Below are 19,145 nucleotides of genomic sequence, written 5' to 3' on the forward strand. Positions count from 1 at the left end.
GAGCACAGAAGTCCCTTTTGGCGAGATCAAGTCAAGTGTCAGAGGTTGAAACATGGTATTTTAATGGTTATTTCACACAACCAATATATACATTTTGCGCTTTTTCTACATGTCTTTTTTGGTCTTTCGTATTACATGCATGATATTCATATCATACACAATTGAATCTGTTAGTTCAAAAGGGGCCCAAGTCCACAATTTTTCAAAAGAGAGATATATGTTCTATGGTCTTCAAAAGTCCTCCATCAAAAGCTGTTTGATGTGCGAAAAAGTCCCAAGTCCGTTGTAATGAATTGATTATGCTTGACATTTAAAATGCATTAAGTTCAAAATTCCTGGACTTGGACCTCTCTTGCATGGGTCTAGCTTTATCCCATAGATGGCAGCACTTTATCCAATATGGCAACATGTGTAACCCTTGTGCTATCCTAGGCACTTTAACATTGGGAGTTGGGTCATCTAGACCCCACAAGACAGTGCGCTGAACCTATTTTCTTCAATGATTTGTGATCTTCACTGGTGCCCATGAATTACATGAAATCTTTCCACCTTTATCCACCTTTGTCATGTTAGGAATAACACATCAATGTAAGGGTGGGGTCATAGGATAGCACAAAGGTTAATTCAAGAAGGGCCCAAGTCCAGAGACTTTAGTTTGCTAGTCCTCTGAAATTATAAAAGTGAGGCGCTTCATATTATAGCATTTGTAGGCTATGAACTGGTGCTAAATCTGGATAAAGTATTAATCATTTGGTATAGCCTCCCTTTAAGATATGCAATTAAAATCATTTCCTGGAAAAACAAACCTCTTGGACTTTTGAACTGACCGATTCAAATGTTTGTTGCGTTCGTCATTCTTTGATGTGCCCAGATGTCCGTCAAGGGTTTCAGCCGACGGGTCTTTACGCAATTCGGTTTTGAGCTGTTCAAAATTGTTAGTTGGTTGAGAGTGACATAGTTTCTGCGCATTTTGCATTCACAATTATTTAGTAAATCTTAAGCAATTGTGCATGATATAAAAATTTGTGGCTTTTCACTACTGTTTCATTTATGTCTAACAGCCTTTTCACGCATTTACCACGATGTATAGCTTTTAAATTGCGCATACGGCACACATAATCACGCATGATTCATGTTTTACGTTGATGTATGTGTTCTTTGCGTGGTTTTGTCATACTTCTTCCATGGTTAATTTATGATACAACTGTGAAATTCCACGTAAATACCTAAACTTTTCTGACTTTTTCCTTATATTCCTGTGTGACCAATTTTCATCCATGCAAAATGTACACCGTGGCTGTGTGACATCATCTTAACCCTATTAAGCCCACCACATCTAAGACATGTTTGTTCAGGAAAAAAAGCACCTTATCTCAAATTTGTCTGAAATCTGATCCAACATGGTGTAACTGTGTTATAAAGAATTAGTTATTAACAATGTGTTCCTTCTTTTAGTACAGCTAGTAGTCGTTTTAAAAAATAAATTGCAATGGGCTCTGACCATAAAGTTTAGAAAATTGGCAAACTTTTCTCGTCAAAAGTGCTTTTGAGATTTCATGGAGGCAGCTATTTTCAAATGAGCAGGGAAAGTGCTGCCCATAGTGGAATAATGATGAACTACAGGGCAGAAAAAATGGACCAAGCTCCAGGGAAGTTTGGATCATGCTAATCAGAAATGTGTTTATTAATGAAGACACAAATGGTTATGTAGTATTGATATTCTTTATCTGTTATTACAAAACTTCCTAACAACTTTTAAGGACATAATATGAAAACATTGTTGTTTCCGCACTTCAACCGATGAAACAACAGCATAAACACAAAGTAAAAATCCAATTAAGATCTGACAGTGATGTCCTGGAGGAAATAAAGAAAACAAAGAAAAATTGTTCATGAGCCCCAAATCTCCAGTCCCAACTCCCTGCCTGTCAGACTTTAGCGCAACTCCAGTCTGAGTTCCATTTCCCTTCATATTTAATGAAGACTTAACACAGCACATCTGTCTAGTAGACTTATATAAACTCCCAACACGGTGGTGGAGAGATGATCATGTGAGCTTGTTCTGGAAATGATTAGTCAAGTTTGTTCACAATAAACTCCATTTTGTTTCTTTTTTAATGCTATTTATCAAAATGATGGCATTAAACATAACAGTGAACCTAAACAGACCTTAGAACCTTCATTAGTAGGGTGACAGTAGAAGAAAAGGGTAATTTTAAACAAACATTTTCGGAGACTGATGACATCATCCATAAAATGTAACTTCAGGCATTTGCTGTAAGGTTGGTTTCACAAGCTATTGAATAACTGGCTTGACTTCTGCCAAATAAATAATTACCCGGCATAATACGCCATGCATGGATTTTTTTTTTTTTTTTCAGGCTGTATTTTCCTAATGATGCCTGTCAAGGACCAGATGACTTTTCATTGGGCCTTGATTCATAATATATCAGCATGAGAAATATGTGCTCTCAGTTTGAGAGAAATGCACTTGAGCTTATAGTGATTTTACCATCTGAAAGTATTTGTGAGCCAGTTTATATAAGAAAAATTAGTACATCTAAGGACTATCATAGTGTACATTTTAAATACTTTTTCAGGAACACTTTGTTGTGGCAGCTTTAACCCTATTGGTGACTAATTAGAAGCTAGGTGTTTGTTATTTTTTATTTGCAATGATTTTCTGGCTTTGACAACTAACAAAGACGATGGGAAAATTTCCTGAGTTGCCAGTTTAGTCGGTCGTTCATTGGTTGGATTCTCGGTGACTGCTAAACTCTCCAGTTATCTTCTTAATTTAAGAGCTGGGAGATAATGATTCTCACTCACCGACCAAAGATGTGAAAATTATGTATCATCATTGCTCTAACTGCCTAATAAATGCACTGATTGAACTATACTGACTAAAGTCTGTACTGTGTGCCTCCCATGGCTTTCCTTTCCAATCACATGAATAGATGCCTCCCAGGCTGAGAAACCGTGGTGGCCATCAAACTTTTATGTGACAATTTGGATGTTTAAATGCTATATTGATTGAGTCGTTGGTTTGTGGGTTTAATGAAGGACCGGGCAGTCAGGTGACTGCCTGGTTGGGTGCCTGTCTGTTTCATATGCTGGCCAGCTGGCTCGCATATCAAGTCCTGTCTGGCTTTTGGCCCCAGTGTGAAATGTTCCATGTCTTATCAGCCTCTACCATTTGCTTTTACAAAGTGTTTATCTCTTTTCCAGGCATCCGCGTTTTCTTTTTCAGCAGCATCCACTGCCTGCTGGCACTCTATTTCCTAAATTTTTATTTTTGTCACTTTTACTTCATTTCATCCACATATTTGCACTGTCTTGTTAAACTGCAATCATTTGCAGTTTAAACATGTTCCATCTCCATCTCCTTCTTTTTTTTTTTTTTCATATAGAATCTTTTTTGGGGTGTTTTCATCTTCCTGCTTTGGTTCCGGTTATTCTTGAATGGGGTCAGTTGTAAAGATTCTGTGGGCATATTACCTATTCTATTCCATTTTTTTAACCGTTAGAGTAGTAAATACTATATTTCTCCAGTTAAATCCCATGGAACCAGACCTTTTCTGAGAAGTTCAATTTATACAATATATAAAAAGGAAACCTTTAAATGTGTGTTTACATCAACAGATGAGATGATATTGAGCATTTGAGCTTTTGTAAGCTGTAAAGAATAGAACAAAATGTCACAGAGACTGTTGAACATGCAGCTGGAAGAGACAGCGGGCTACAAAATGTCTGATTATTAGCGAAACATCAATTACGCTTAATGATTTTGACATTCACACAATCAAAAGTGCAAAATCACTGCGGACAATTTTTTAAGATGTTCTGAGATTTTTTTTTTTTATAAACTGCTGTTCACAGAATGTCAGAGGAGTTATAGTCACACCAAGATGAAAACCAATATCTGGAATGAATTGTTTAAATTGGAGAAAAAAAACTAGATGATCAGATTGAATGTTCAGAGCTGAGTTATAGCAGCATGGATGGCTCTGCTGAGCTTTTAGAGAGAATTAACTAGAAACTGTGTTGGTGTTCATTAGTATTATGATTCATGTTGAGTCAATGGAATAAGCCCCAGGAATTGCTAATGTTCCACATAATGACATTTTGGGAGAATTATTTGCCCTTTGTGTTTATATGCAGCCCACAAGCCTCCATTTCTTTTATATTTTTCTTAATTTAACAGCAAAATGACCCTTATGAACGTGAGGATGTATTGATGTGAAAACAACTTTTGCCATTTTTTCCACTGTTGATAAAAACTTCATGTGTTCTTGTCAATTAGAATAGTTCAAAATGCAGTTAATTGTTATTTTTCATCATTTTTAAAGGTTTTATTTCCTGCACGTGTTGTCAAATTCTATTGCCTATGTGTCAGTGCATTGAAAGGCAAATATTTTGTAGTTACTTTAAAAACTTTGTACCTTAAAAAAAACTTTTTGTTGAGAATATTGCTGTTTAATTTGAATCATACAAACATTCATGGAAGGTACTCTGTTTTGATGTTTTTGAAAATGCTGCTTTTATAGCAGAATGCATCATTTTTCAGAACAACAATATCAGAAAAATGTTGATGCTACTGTATTTTATTAGGTAATCATGTCATGCAAACTAAATAGATTAGGCTAAGAGGCTGCTGAAAATGTTTCTACTTAATTTCTGTCAGTTTGTAGTGTTTATTCCAAAAATATGGAATTTCTTTTTAGCAAAATGCAGATGTATCATTTACTCTTCACTAAAGGGGTTCACAGCAAACAGATGTCATTACAAAAAGAGGTAAATGATTTATTTCATGACCGACAGAAGACTTTCTTTGATTTTTTTTCCGACATTGTAAAATTGCTTTGACCAAACCTCCTGACTGCTGATGAGCTGCACTTGATGAAAATGTATTTTCATTTTTTTTAAATTGTGAAATCTTCTGTTAAACTCTTAGATTCTTGTCATTTTGATTTGATCGCTCGTTTGACCCTCTATGAAATGTGTCAGTGTTCAAATCCTCCTTGATTAAAGCCTGCTTGTTTTAAATTTGAAGTGATTTGGGAGAGAGCTGAATGGGAACGTTCTTTACTGTATTTCATTAACTGTGTAAAATGTTTCACAGCTTCAGGCTGCAGAATGGTAGAAAAGACCTGTTTGATTAATTAGAAGAGATTAGTCTTTGATTAAAAAGCACTGTACTTGAGAAGAGTTTAATAGCCTTGCTATGAGTTGGATTACAGAGTGAGCTTCTTCATGCATAATACCCTAACTCACTGAAAGGAGGGGGCTGTCACTCACAAAGCCATGTGTGTGTCTTTCTCCTTCATAATCTCTTACATGCTTTAGTGTGTTTTCCTCTTTTGTTCTCTTTTTACTTGCATGCTCTAAAATGTTTCTTCGTTTTTTTCTCACATTATTGAAGTAGGATTCATCCCTCCATTCTCCTTTGATGATGTTTTGCCTTCTTCTTCACTTCTGTGTTTCCAGTTTGAGGGTTCATATATCATATATAAATATTTTCTTTGGTGTCTGATGAGGAATACAATCCAAGTTAAAAAGTTGACATGTGAATTTGCGTCAAACACAGCCTTATTATATCTTACGATTTTAAGTATTGCTTGTTGTTGTTTAAGCCTATCTCTGTGAAATGTTTATCATGCTCGTACAATAAATCAAATGTTTAATTGTATCCTAAATATTTCTCCAGCTTTTGCTCTTTGATCTTCTTGTATAAGAACTGAATCTATTCTGCAATATTTCTTAAAGACCAGCTCCAATAAAAACTGTGTTTTTGGTGTTTTTAACATATTCTTGTTTTTATTTTATTTTCATGATGGAGGACATATATTAAGAAAATTAAGCTCAAAATTCAACTTCTGAGTATTTCTCTATTGAAATTGTTGTAAACAAGAGTGAACAAGAGCAGATGAAAAAATGCAGTTTGAAAAAGATTGTATTTGTGACACAGAAAGTATGCAGGGCGGGCCACAAGTTCACTACTATCCTCCATTTTGAGGACTTACACTTACAGACGACAAGATCCATGTACGTCTTTGTCTTCCTCGTCTGAGCTGGAATCTGGCTGGTGTTGGTAGTGTTACATTGGGGGTGTGAGGGGCTGTGAGTCAGCGAAAAAGCATGTAAACAGAGATCTCTCAGTTATGGGTGACGGGAACAGAGGCAGGGTTGCTCCACGTCATAAATCTTGCCCACAACTCAGAGATAAATTTCTAATGAACATCTGCCGCTCTTCAGAAACTATGTCCTAGAAAAAAACTGTATGATCGTGATTAAAAGACCACTTCAAACAGATAAAGAGATGACTGGAGTGGGTCTTTAAGGACAATAATTCTGTCATTAATTAAAAATGTAATACATTCCTCTTTTTAAATGTGTTTATTTTCCTTTATAACCTTTTGTGTTGTTTATTCCATGTGCAATGTGTTGAACAGCACTGGTGGTTCTTTAATGCTTTGATGTTTATCCAAACAGCTGTCTTTCTCCTCTTATGCTGGTCTTGCAGGAGGGTCCATACGTGATGCTAAAGAAAAACTGGGAGCTTTACGAAGGCAACGATCAATTTGAGGGATACTGTGTGGATTTGGCTTCAGAAATTGCCAAACACATCGGAATTAAATACAAGATCTCCATTGTGCCAGATGGGAAATATGGAGCCAGAGATCCAGAGACAAAGATATGGAACGGCATGGTCGGAGAGCTTGTGTATGGGGTAAGGATAAAAGTGTTTTTTTTTTAAGTCCCAGTAAGGCTGTTCTTGATGATAATAATTTCTATAATGCTTTATCTTATAGTACAGTACTCATGGTGTATTTAAGTGGTAATTATATGGTACTTTTGTTGTACAAACTCGGTACTTACGTAGTACTTAATGATTATTTATCTGGTACCATTCTTTTCAAACTTGCATGGTAGGTTACTGGGTATTTATGTGTTGAATTAATATTTCTTTTGTGGTACTTACCACATGTAAGGACAGGGTAAGTATAGCTAAAGTACCTTGAATCACTTGTTAACCTATGTTTCATGGTATTTGTTATTTGTAACAAGATAGTAGGTAAACAGAAACTATTTTAAGTACCATGAAGAAGTACCCAGATTGTACATTATACTTACTATGTTAGTGAATTTGCATTTAATGATACTCACTATGTGTAATAGAGCAGTGTTTTTCAACCAGTGGGAGATGGTCAGGTGTGCCGTGGGAAATTGCCCTCATTAACTGATCTAAAAACATTTTCCATCTCCAGGATATCAGCTCTTTGTTCATCCAAACAGGCCTGATAAAACACTGAGAAGTTAAGAATATAAAGATTGTAAAATACTTTTTCTTTGTGCTTATTTCATTAAATTAAAGACATTTTGATAAGAATGACGGTACCGCGATTTAGCCTTAGCGTCAGCTGTTTTCAGAAATGTCCCGCCCCTTTAACAATCTCCACCAATCATTCTTGGAGGCTTAATCATACGTCATCAGTCTGACCAATCAGAAGTTGTTAAAGTCTTCACTTCCTTGTTCTAATTCTGCTCATAAGGTAGCTCAATTCTAACAAAAAGACCAGCTAAAGCTCGTCTTTAGCGGTGTAGCTTACCACAGAATCCGGTATCAGACCGTGAAACAACTGAATAAAACAATGAAGTGCAGAGACGCGAGTCAGTTTGCATTCTGTGGCTGTTTGCACTACATCTCCCATGATGCATTGGGTTAAAGTGACAGTGTCTCAGCGCACAATGAGTTTGACGTCTTGAAACCACTTGAACACACATCAAACAGTTTTTAAATCTTCTAACTTAAATTTTATTATATTTTTTAGAAAACACAGCTGCAACTTCCAACTTTTTCTGCCACAATTATCACAAAAATGCATGTGAGATTGTGGAGGGACTGTACATCAATACAGAATATAAGTTTCTCCTTGTTTATTTTATTTTTGGAGACAGGTGTGCCGCGGGATTTTTGTTAAGGTTAAAGTGTACCGTGGTTCAAAAAAGGTTGAAAAATAGAGGATAGGTTTTACATAGGACTTATTCTGTATTTTATTGTGCTTTTCATGGTATTAATTACTAATGAGAAGAGAGTACACAGAAAGTACAATTAGATGTACTAAATGTATATCTTTTATGGTGCCTACCATCTGTAAGAAGAGATCTTTGAAATTCCAAAAATAAACCTGATGATGCAAGCGTATCTCCTGAATCGCCTTGGTTACCAGGTTCATTCTTAGGAGAGATGGTGTCAGAAAGTGTTTGCTTTTAATCAGAGGAATGCATCAATTTTACTAATTCTGCTTCTGAGACGTTGAAATTTCACATTGCTTCCTGATAGCAAAACTGTATTGACATGCAGAAGACAACGTCAGTCTTCTCCTTGAGGTGCAGCTAAAGCTGCAAGGTCCAGAACGGTGACTGAATCTATTATCCTCCAGAAAAACCGCAGTGGAAGGTGACACGGCAGAACCGCTGCTTTGACTAATCGCTTTTGAATTGCCCCCTAACTCTCACATTCCTCTCAAATGACATCTCTGGTGCACAGTAAATTGTGCCCTGCATTTAATATTGTCTTTTTTGTGTGCTTTTCAAATTATTTTTATAACATATCGTTGGAACTTTGTTGCTTTTGCAGAAGGTAATTTCTAGAACACATCATTCAGTTTCTTTGTGTTGCTTTAGTTTTGCTCTGAGTGAGTAACCATACAGTTATGCACTCAGTGGACAGATGAAGAATGTACATGTCCATGCACCTCATTGCAAATATGCAGTCATGCAGAATGATAGACATTTCACAGAGTTAGGCTTAAACAACAACAAACAATACTCAAAATCCTAAGATGTAATAAGGCTGTGATTGGTAACACAAAAACAGGGTCTTTGAAGTCGTGTATTAACACAAAGAGCACAAAATCTGTCTTTGCTGCTCCTCATGTAAAAGTTGTTGAAATCACTATGTTCAAAGATTTCAACATTTAATGGCACAGACAAACCATTTCATACATCCAACCATTCATCCATCTTTAGAAGCAGTTCAATCCCTTTTTAGGGTCACAGGAGTCAACCCAGCTACTGTTGGGCGTTTTAACGCCTAAAAGCCATTTATTAAAAAAAATAATAATAATAAACGACAGCGCACTTTATGATCCAGAGCACCTTATACATGGATTATCTCTGGTTGGTCTTACTGATGTCAATGCAATTTTGAAAGGTAGACGGTGCTCTGTCAAAGGTTTTGGATACGTTTTATTATGTATAAGCTAACGCAGCAAACATTTGGTGATGTAAGCCTGTGGCTTTGTTCGAATTCCCACGGCACTACCTAACTACTAAAAGACTATATAGTGCGAGACTATGTGGTTCTCTAGAATTTAAAATCAATTCGGACCCGGTCCCGGATAAGCGGAGGAAGATGGATGGATGATGGATGGATGGATATATGGATGGATGGATGGATGGATGGATGGATGGATGGATGGATGGATGGACGGACGGACATTTAAATACATTTTCTCTGCAAAAATTGTTCAAACGCAATGCATTGTGGTCTATATTCGACAATCTAGTGAGCATCAATGCACGCTGGTTTTTTGCAGAGACTTCTGTGAAATTTCTAGGACACTGGATTTTGGAATTGTAGATTCATACAGCCCTACAAAATGGCGAACGCCATGTAGTGCACTAGTGAGAACTCAGATATAGCCTGTGTGTATTTTTGTTTTTCTTTTTTTACACAGTACTAACAAGGTTTGGAGCTAGCGTAGTCACAGTAATGTTTGTTTTAGCAGTATTGGTCTGTTTTTTTTACATGTTGCAAACAAGGTTTGGGGTTACAGGTATTGCGATTAACATGTAGCTGTGTTGAACTGTGTTTTTTTGTTTGTTTTTTTGGTTACTAACAAGGTTGGGAGTTAGCATGGTCACATTAACGTTGTTTTAGTACAGGGCTGCTCATTCCTGGTCCTCGAGATCTACCACCCTGCCTGTTTTCCAGCTCTTCCTGCGCTGCTTGCTGCTGGTTGGGAACTTGTTGGGAACTAAGACAGCCTTTGAAATAGTGAAGCAGCCTTTTGATGCTGATGATGTGTTGATCTCTAAACAATCACAGGTTTATGTGGTATTATTATTTTTTTCAACTTTTAATTGTAAAGGAATTTAAAAAAAATAAGAATTTGTTTTTGTTATAGGCAGAAATATAGAATAATGCGACTTTGTATCATTTGGTAAAATGTATTACTTTAATTTGTTATTTTAAATCCTAGTTAGTTACATATCATGAAAGGCCTATTTACAATAACCATTTTTTTTCATTGAGTTGGTTTATTATTTCAAAAATGTTTATTGTTTCATCACAAAAAATCTAAAACTATCTGAACTTCTTCAAGATTTCAAATTTAACAATCAAAGTAGCACAAAGAAAGTTGCCATAAGAGGCAAAAGAGTCAAATGTCGACTGTTCTTCACTTTAACACCACATTGATTTGTTAGAAGGCCACGCATGGGCTGGGTCACTCAAAAACGTGGGTGCGCCCTCCCATCAGCATCTTCACAGTGTGACAAGTGTGACTCTGCCGAAAGGTCACCAACACATCTGTTAAGCTCCTGCCAGATATTAATCACATTTTGGATGGCAATTTTGGGATGGCTCAACAGATCTGACCATGTAATCAACTCTGACCGTTTCCAAATGCTGTTTACAGGCTCTTGAACTTTCTCTTCAACGTGCCTAAATATATATTATCAACTATACAAAAGTGAATAAACATTCTGCAAAGAAACAAATACAAACGTGTTTGTTACTGCTCAAAGGAAAAATCACTGGAAGCTCCTTCTTTGTCATCTGACCTTCTCAGCCTAAAGGTCACTGAAAAAGTAGTATAGCAATTTTTTGCTAACTTTATTCTACCATCGGCAGTTCCCTCACTGGTAGTTAAATGAAATAAAAGTCATCATGTGTGAATTGCACAGAAATAAAATAAAAAAATAAATATAGCTTTTAATAGTGTTGTTGTCCAACAAATTTCTTTGTAGGCTAAAGCACAATGATTGTATTACACTGAATGCTGAGCTTGGGCCATGCATTCAGAAGACAGACTCATGCAATCCTCCTTCCTCTATCAAGCTTCCCATCCGGCATAATGCAGTCAAGCAGCTAACATTCTTCTGGCATCTGCTAAACCCAGACTAGCCCATCTGTCTACCACAATGATGAGTCATTTGTCTCTGCGTTGAACACATTCCCACCGCTCCACAGTCAGATCAAGGTGTTCTTTACATCACATAAAAGGCATGCTGCTATAAAACTTAATATGCTGCTAAAAACTGTTTCAGACTGTTTTGTAGACAGTAAACCTGGACAAGTCCTGTAATTCGTTCAATAAATGTAACACAGAGGGGCTGAAAGCATTAAATAATATTTAACATTTCAAACTGAAACCTTGAAGAAAACAAACTTGAGAAAAACTATGTGTAGCTAAAAATACATTTCAATTCTTCAGTCAAAAAATCATTTAATACTCAAAGTTTGAATGTTTTTTAGTCATTTAATATTTATTTGAACAGCATATTAATGAACATATTTGTTTGCCGTTCTCTAGCACATCCTGTCCAGTGTAAGCAATTATCCTAAAAAATAGTGTTGGATTCAGGTAGGTCTATGCGACAGAAAATTATCAATGGAAGTGAGTTCATGGGTTGTGCATATTTAATGAAACCACATACCCCACTTACCATTTGTTTTCTTTTTTATCTACCTGTTCTTTTTGATTTTTTCCACCACAGTGATTTTAGAGTATTTGAAACCTGCAGATTCTTTGCTTTCAAATGAAACTAAGTTTTTTTCTTTACCTGCTTAAAAATATGATGTTTGAAGAAGCACTGAGGCGCGTTAGTGAGCTGTTCCCTCAGTTTGTTTAAATCCTAAAATCACCGCATGGGCTTTCAATGCTTTTATGAGTGGGTGGAAATGCTTATCACAGCTGTTTAACTCAGTGTCATTTTGACAGGCTGGATGATAGGATTGGATTTGGGGAAACCGGGTCAAAGGTTCTTGTGAATTAGGTCTGCGCTTCTAAGAAAGTCCTGAGGATTGGCGGGCATGAGGACTGGACTCAGTATAGGTTAAAAGGCCTAAAAAAATAGAAAAAATATATCCTCCTCTGTATTCAAATATTTTATCACTAATATTAAGATCTGCATAAAATTAAAAAAGGAGAAATTGTTTAAAAAATTTAAGTTTGGAGATGTCTGATCATGAGAAGGGATTGAGCAAAAATGAGTCATTTTGTCACACAGTAAAGATTCCTGCTGTTGGCATCCATGAAGCTTCTAAAACATGAATAAAATATAGTTTTTTTGGTTTGTAACAAAAACAGACTTTCATCCTTTATTTTAATCACCTTTTTTTCTTTACATTTCTATATGTCCATTTCACACAATATCTACTTATTCTTTTTGATAGACGATGTATCTAAACATACTTATTTTTATCAGCATACTTGTTAGTAAATGCGTAAATATATATTTTAAATGACAAAAGTTCTGTTACTAGTTTTGTTGGTTAATTAAACAATTTTTTCAACTTCCAGACTGATCATATGAATATTTAAATAAAACCTTTCAAATAACTTTTGGCAGTTGTGTGAGCTGGAACTAATTTGTACATCACAAATTATTGTACGTTTTTCTACAGGGGCAGATGCTTGCATGCATGCATGTGCTCAGAAACACCGATGTTCGTTGCTGCTCCGCAGACTGAAAGTGTGCACGAGTGTTAGCTCATTAATTTGTATTCTGGTTGAGTAACTGTCAGGCCAGTGTTCTGTAAGAATTTCTCCTCTGTCATTCTGCTTTGCCCTCTACCTTCTTAGAATTTTTTAACCTGTCGTTGTCGTAGCTGAGATCCCGGTGTTTCTCTGTAATTTTTTATTCTTAAAACTCATTACCCTCCGTTCATTTGTGTTATACTTGGTATCATATTATTTGCATTATAATGCCAGTGACCAGAACTTTCCACATTTCCTATCTCTTTTTTTTCTCAGAAAGCAGAAATTGCTGTGGCTCCATTAACTATCACGCTGGTAAGGGAGGAAGTGATCGACTTCTCTAAGCCCTTCATGTCTCTTGGAATCTCCATCATGATCAAGAAGCCGCAGAAGTCTAAACCAGGTGTCTTCTCCTTCCTGGATCCGCTAGCTTATGAGATTTGGATGTGCATAGTGTTTGCTTACATTGGAGTCAGTGTCGTCCTGTTTTTGGTAAGTCATCCTGATGTACAGCACATTAGAAAAAACGATGTCCCATAAAAATCACATTTTTTATTGGGTTAGGAAACAGTTTAAGGACCATTTCAAAGGTCACTCTTGTCTGTTTTGTTATAGTACATATTTTTATAAACCTGAAAGAATGTATTTTAATCCGAGCAATGATTGACGTTTTGACCTCTCCCGAAGGCTTTTCCTTATCCAGCTGAAGACACACTTCTGCACCTCACATTAAACATCTGATAAACCAATTAGAATTAGACCCTGCATTTGCAGCTGGGTTCAAACACATATAATGGGAGGAGTTACACATTTGAGAGAATAAAGAAGAGAAATGTGTCCTCTTTATCTGATCCTTAAGGGTGTATTTACACCGGACACATTTGGTTTGCTTAAAGTTTACCAGAGTTCGTTTCCTCGATAATCTGGAACAAATCTTCAGTCTGAATAAACCCAAGCGGACCCTGGTCCAGGACCAGGAATTGCTCTTGGGGCCATCTTTTTAGGTGGTTTCGGTTTGTTTCCATTCATACTGAGCTTTAGCTCAGTCAGAGATTCTTCAGTCTGAATACAATACGTATTCAGAGCAAAATAACTTAAACAAAACGGCCAATGTATCTGTGGTCACTTGATGTAAACAAAGTAGGATTGTAGGAACCAATGAGGCGCAGACAAATAAAAAGCACCATTTATCGTGTTATCGAAGAGGAATAAAAGGTCCAACTATTTATTTGTTAGAAAATTTGTTTTAACACCGCTTCTTACATGTTTTTCTGTGCCTTGTTACAAGCTACCTTGTAGTTCCTTAACAGAAGAATTCTCTTAAAATAATGCCATATCACCACGACGATGAGACAGTAACTCATTGAAATGTGGTCAGATGACTGCAAGCTCATTAAAACAACTTTTAACATGATACACATTGCTCCTGATTGTTTTCCCCACAATCTATTTGTCATAAACACTTATCAGTGTGCCTTATTAGCTGTCTTTCTGTCAGTAACCGTCCTGCAGCATGCATTTGCTGTACCGAAGCAGTAATAAAACAGGCGTTTAAAATTGGTCAGCGAAATATAAAGTTTAAACTAGTAAAATATCCCAAGAAGGATTGCAAAGCACACGACTTCCATAATTTCTGTCTCTAGTTGCTTTGCCCCACCTCTGTATTATCTGCCGCCCTGTAATTCCATATATATATATATATATATATATATATATATATATATATATATATATATATATATATATATATATATATATATATATATATATATATATATATATATATATATATATATATATATATATATATATATATATTATGATATATTACTCATTCATTCTATTTGTCAGAATAACCATTCTTGTTCCGACACCTTTTTTATAACATGTTCTTGATAATTCTCATTTTTTTCATAATTTTTCTGTAGCTCAAGTCATTCAAATTATAAACTCATCAATCAGCTGCCTCAATAAAAGTAGGTGGAGGCTGCTGGCCCTCCAAGTTCAACGGTCAAAACAATTGACAGATTTTCTGTAGTCCACTTTCAAGTGGTAGAGGTGTGGCCTTCCAACAAGCTCACTCCTCATTGGTCATAGAAACTGACTGCATGTTGGTGTCTGGCTCCAACATGGCAGCATCCATACCACGAAAAAAAAATTGTGACCTAACTGACTCAATTTGGTTGGAGCCAGAAATAAGTTGTTTTATATTGGTGACGTCTCACTAATTCTATCCAGTTTTCATTTAATGGTTTAATCCAACACTTTACCCACATCATTTTTTATTATTACAGTAATTTCTTATTTAAAACGTATGCATGTAAATATTCTGTTGAAGTGATTTTTCCCTCTGTTATTTTTTTTGAATGATATTTCATACTAGAGTAATGATTGTTGACTTATTAATACTTTGCTCTCTGTATCAAAAACATGGAGTCTGTTTGTACACAGAAAAGGGTTCGGTTAAACCAACTTTAACCTGGTCAGCTGTGGATTAGTCAAACTGGGAGTAAAGCTCTGGTTCTTTTCTCAACAGTCCTCTAACGGGTTGCACTCCTTTGATTTCCCAGGTGAGTCGCTTCAGTCCTTACGAGTGGCATGCAGAGGAACCAGAGGAGGGTGCCACAGAGCCGGGCCCCACCGATCAGCCTCCGAATGAGTTTGGCATCTTCAACTCCCTGTGGTTTTCTCTGGGAGCCTTCATGCAGCAGGGCTGTGACATCTCCCCACGGTGAGCAGGAAAAAAAAAATGTATCTGACAGTAAAAGTGCACTTTAGTGCACACATGCATCTGACTAAGGGCTAAGAGATATTATTGAAGGCCAAATGCATCATTTCTGTGCAAAATGTGTCCATGTTGGTCTGTGATCGTGTGTTGTCGTGATAACCTGCGCTGGTTCAAGGTGTTGACATTGTGATTCCCCTCTGTTGGCACTTTCCTGGCTTTTCGCTGATGTGACATGTCAAGACACTACAATGTGGACACAGCTAAATGTAATAAATGCAGAAACATGCTCACACATGCAAACAAAAAAGCTTAAAAGTGTAAACACCTGCACACAGTCCAGAATACATGTCCATGAGGGTCTGGTTCGTGGAATATGTAGCTTTTTGCTAGGTGAGCATTAATTTTTAATGTGCAGAGGAAGAGGCAGAGTCCAGGTGTATTTTTAGAATATTTATAAGAATATGGCATTTTATAATTGATAACCTGAGAATGCACACAGTAAAATATTTATAGTGAGCTTCTTCTGGACCTTTAAGAAGAAAATGTAAGAACAGAAGGTACAGCACGTCACAACATGACAAAGAAAGGTTTGGCAGATGATGAGGCATGTGTGAAACATCCAAAGTTGTGAACATGTGCTCTGCAGAGAAAGGTTCAGGCGTGGAAAGGTGTAACAAAAGTGAAAACAGAGTGAGAGGTGTCTCAAAGACTTATTGATTTACATTTGCTTTAGGCACATTTGCTTTAAAGGTGTTCATATTTAAACACATAATCCAGAAATGTCATCTTCGTCATTCTCATGTAGTTATTTATTTTACCAGAGTAAGTAATAATACTTTGGGAAATTGGATCAATGTAGTTTTTTTTTTTGTTTTTTACCATTCATCATTTTGCTTTTTCTGTCCTATTGCAATGTCTGCTAAACAAATAAACAAAGCCGCACAAAGCCGGTTTTCAGCCTTTAAAGATAACTGATTTATAATAAAGATTTTAGGTTAATTCTAGGCCTTTACCCTCATTACATTAAATAAAGAAAAAGAAAAGAAAAAAAGGTAAGTTGGGCATAATATCTTTTTACTTAACAAGTAAAAAATTTAAAGCAATAATGGAACTCTGATGTAAATAGCTGTCTTTTTAACTCATCCCTGAAGGTGCATTTATTGGGAGGAGCATAATGCTGCATTCACACCAAACGTGATTCCCCTGTCAAATTTGTGTCTGTGTCTGTTTTAATTCTAAGAAAATTTGCTGCTCAACGCTTGTCTAAAAAGTTAAACTTTAAAAAAAGGACAAAATTAAGGTACATTTGTGTTACTGTCTCCATAAAAAAGCAAAAAAAAAATCATAAAGTTCAGGAGAAGAATGATCAGATTGTAATCCATGTTGGTTTTGGACTCCACCCACTGATTACATCATTAGCATGATATGGGCCAAGGCTGAGTTACTGATCGGTTGACGCAAATTCTTTGCTAAAGTTCAAATGTTTAAACTTTTCACAGACCCCCACACCGCTTGTGTTTGGTGTGAGTGCAGTTTAAGGGTAGGGCTGACCTCCTCTAAACCTTGGGGGGAAGTAACATTTGGTTAGAATGCCACCCTGAAAGTCATTTGACCAACTAGGAGGAGATCTTGGAGCAGACCCCAGATACGCTGGGTAGAATATGTCTTTCAGCTAAGCTGGGAACACCTCCAAGGGGAACCAGAAAAGGTGATCAAAGAGAGGAAGTCATGGGCTTTCCTATGATCTTAACCCCATATAAACTGACAAAACAATAGATGTATGGACTATCCAATAAAACCTTAAATCGTATGGCATGTTACTGTACAAAGAGTGTCCAGATAGTTGCTACTATTTAGATATTTTAAATAAAAGGTGAGCAAAACAAGCTTGGACAGTTATACATTTAATGGAATATCAGTTAAAAAGTAACCATTTGTGTGTTTAGTATGTAAAACAAACAAAAAACTGCAGACTTGGGTTTTATGTACTAATTAACCCATTTAAAATATAAAAAGTCAGCTTTGAAATGTGTGATTTTTGTTCTTTGTAATGAATCTCGTGGTGGATGTGTTGGGTATTTGACATCTTATAATTTAAAACTTGAATATTGGCGTTTGATAGTTTTTATCAGTTAACCTGCTGTGGTAACCATCAAACTTCATCTCTGGAATATAGTTTTGAACAATGATTTATCTGAACAGTACATTTGTGTGCAACACAGTTTTGCAATAAATGTGAAATGGACTGGAAAATGTTTGAAGAATTTATCAATGGCCTTTTCAGTTACATTTACCAGTCAAAAGTGGATTCTTTAAATCAAAAGTTCTTTGTAAATTCCATTTCTTCTTCTGGCCCAGTTTTTGAATAACCAGGTGAACAGCCTTTTTGACTACTGTCTACTGCCATCTATTAGGAAAATATTTAATATTTCAGTGTTTTCTTCCTGAAACATTTTTTGAACACTTAGCAAAGGTTCAGTTTAGCATTTGTGTGCTTTGAGTCAAACTGCGTTCTCTAGTTCTACTTTATTTAACTATGACAGAATATTATTGTGACAGACATTCAGGTCTGGAAAGGAGGTCGAGACAAAACACTTTTACTCTGTAGTAACTGTTGGCCTGATGCTGCAGGTTTTGCTAAACTACAACATTGTAAGTTGTTTTGGAGTGCCATGCGGGTAAAGTGGTAAGATTGGTAAGAGGGGTGTTTTTTAATCAAAAGACTTGATGCTGATAGGAGGAATAATCACACAATAATTACACAACTATATTTAGATTTTTTATTTTAATAGAAAGTTTTCTTTGTTAATCTGCATGCATGATGGGTATTTGTTTTGTTTTTTTTGTTGGTTGTGAGTGAAATAATTAGTGTGTTAGCTTTACTCCTGTTTGTTATCAGATCATTCAGATATTAAATTATGGTTGTTTGTCAAGTTTGTTCCTTCATGTGTTTGCATAGTTAACCAGCATAAGCTGTTTCCTCCCTCTTTCACATGATGGCCTGATGATGCCTAGCTGAGACTTCAGATCCCTCTCAAATGTGGAGCGGATAAAGTTAAAATAAGAAGAAAATGGATGAATTACTGGTTTAAATGTACTACTCTTCCAAATGCCCCAGGCCTTCTTTTTCTTAATGGCATATCAGGAATCAGAAGCATGAGGCTGTTTGTGTTAATGTAGTCTGTCTGACCCATTGATCCACTGACTTATGTTTGTGCATGACTCTATCAATGTCTAGCTCCTGTGGACTGTTAACAGTGCTGTCCATGGTGCTAAATAAGGGAGAAAAAAGTTCTCATTATATCCTCCATGTTACGCATGCACAACCTAATAGTGCAATAGAATATGAACTTAGGCTTTTATATTAGTCTGACTTTAGTGAGACTTTTTCTCAGCCCCTGATTTAATAAAGTCAAAATAATGGCAATTCAAGCAAACCAAATGAGTTTATTCTGTTGCATTTCTGTGGATTTAATCCTTCTTTCTTTTTCATCAAATTAAATTTGATCACTACTCATCCATATTTCATTTCTAAAACCCCTGTCAACTCTATGGTGTAGTTAACTAAACGTCTAAATCTTAACTTTGAGAAAAAAATAAAATAAAAAAATACATTGAGTAATTACTTTTTTTTCAGCAGACCTTAT

General features: G+C 36.1%; 1 protein-coding gene across 7 annotated transcripts in view; it reads left to right on the plus strand.

Moving 5' to 3' along the window:
- gria4a (glutamate receptor, ionotropic, AMPA 4a) overlaps positions 1-19,145 on the plus strand; it is a 218,384-nt gene that overhangs the window by 155,687 nt on the left and 43,552 nt on the right. For all 7 annotated transcript variants that reach the window (XR_013647093.1, XR_013647092.1, XM_023961797.2 and 4 more), the window contains 3 exons: positions 6,524-6,730; positions 13,047-13,262; positions 15,341-15,501. Coding sequence is in view for 5 of the 7 variants with exons in the window: in XM_023961797.2 (XP_023817565.1) it covers positions 6,524-6,730; positions 13,047-13,262; positions 15,341-15,501 (584 nt within the window). In the remaining 2 variants the exon portion in view is untranslated. The remainder of the gene's footprint in view (positions 1-6,523; positions 6,731-13,046; positions 13,263-15,340; positions 15,502-19,145) is intronic.

The sequence above is a fragment of the Oryzias latipes genome, chromosome 13, assembly GCF_053564925.1.
Source record: "Oryzias latipes strain Hd-rR chromosome 13, Olatipes_Hd-rR_3.1".
Lineage (NCBI taxonomy): Eukaryota > Metazoa > Chordata > Actinopteri > Beloniformes > Adrianichthyidae > Oryzias > Oryzias latipes.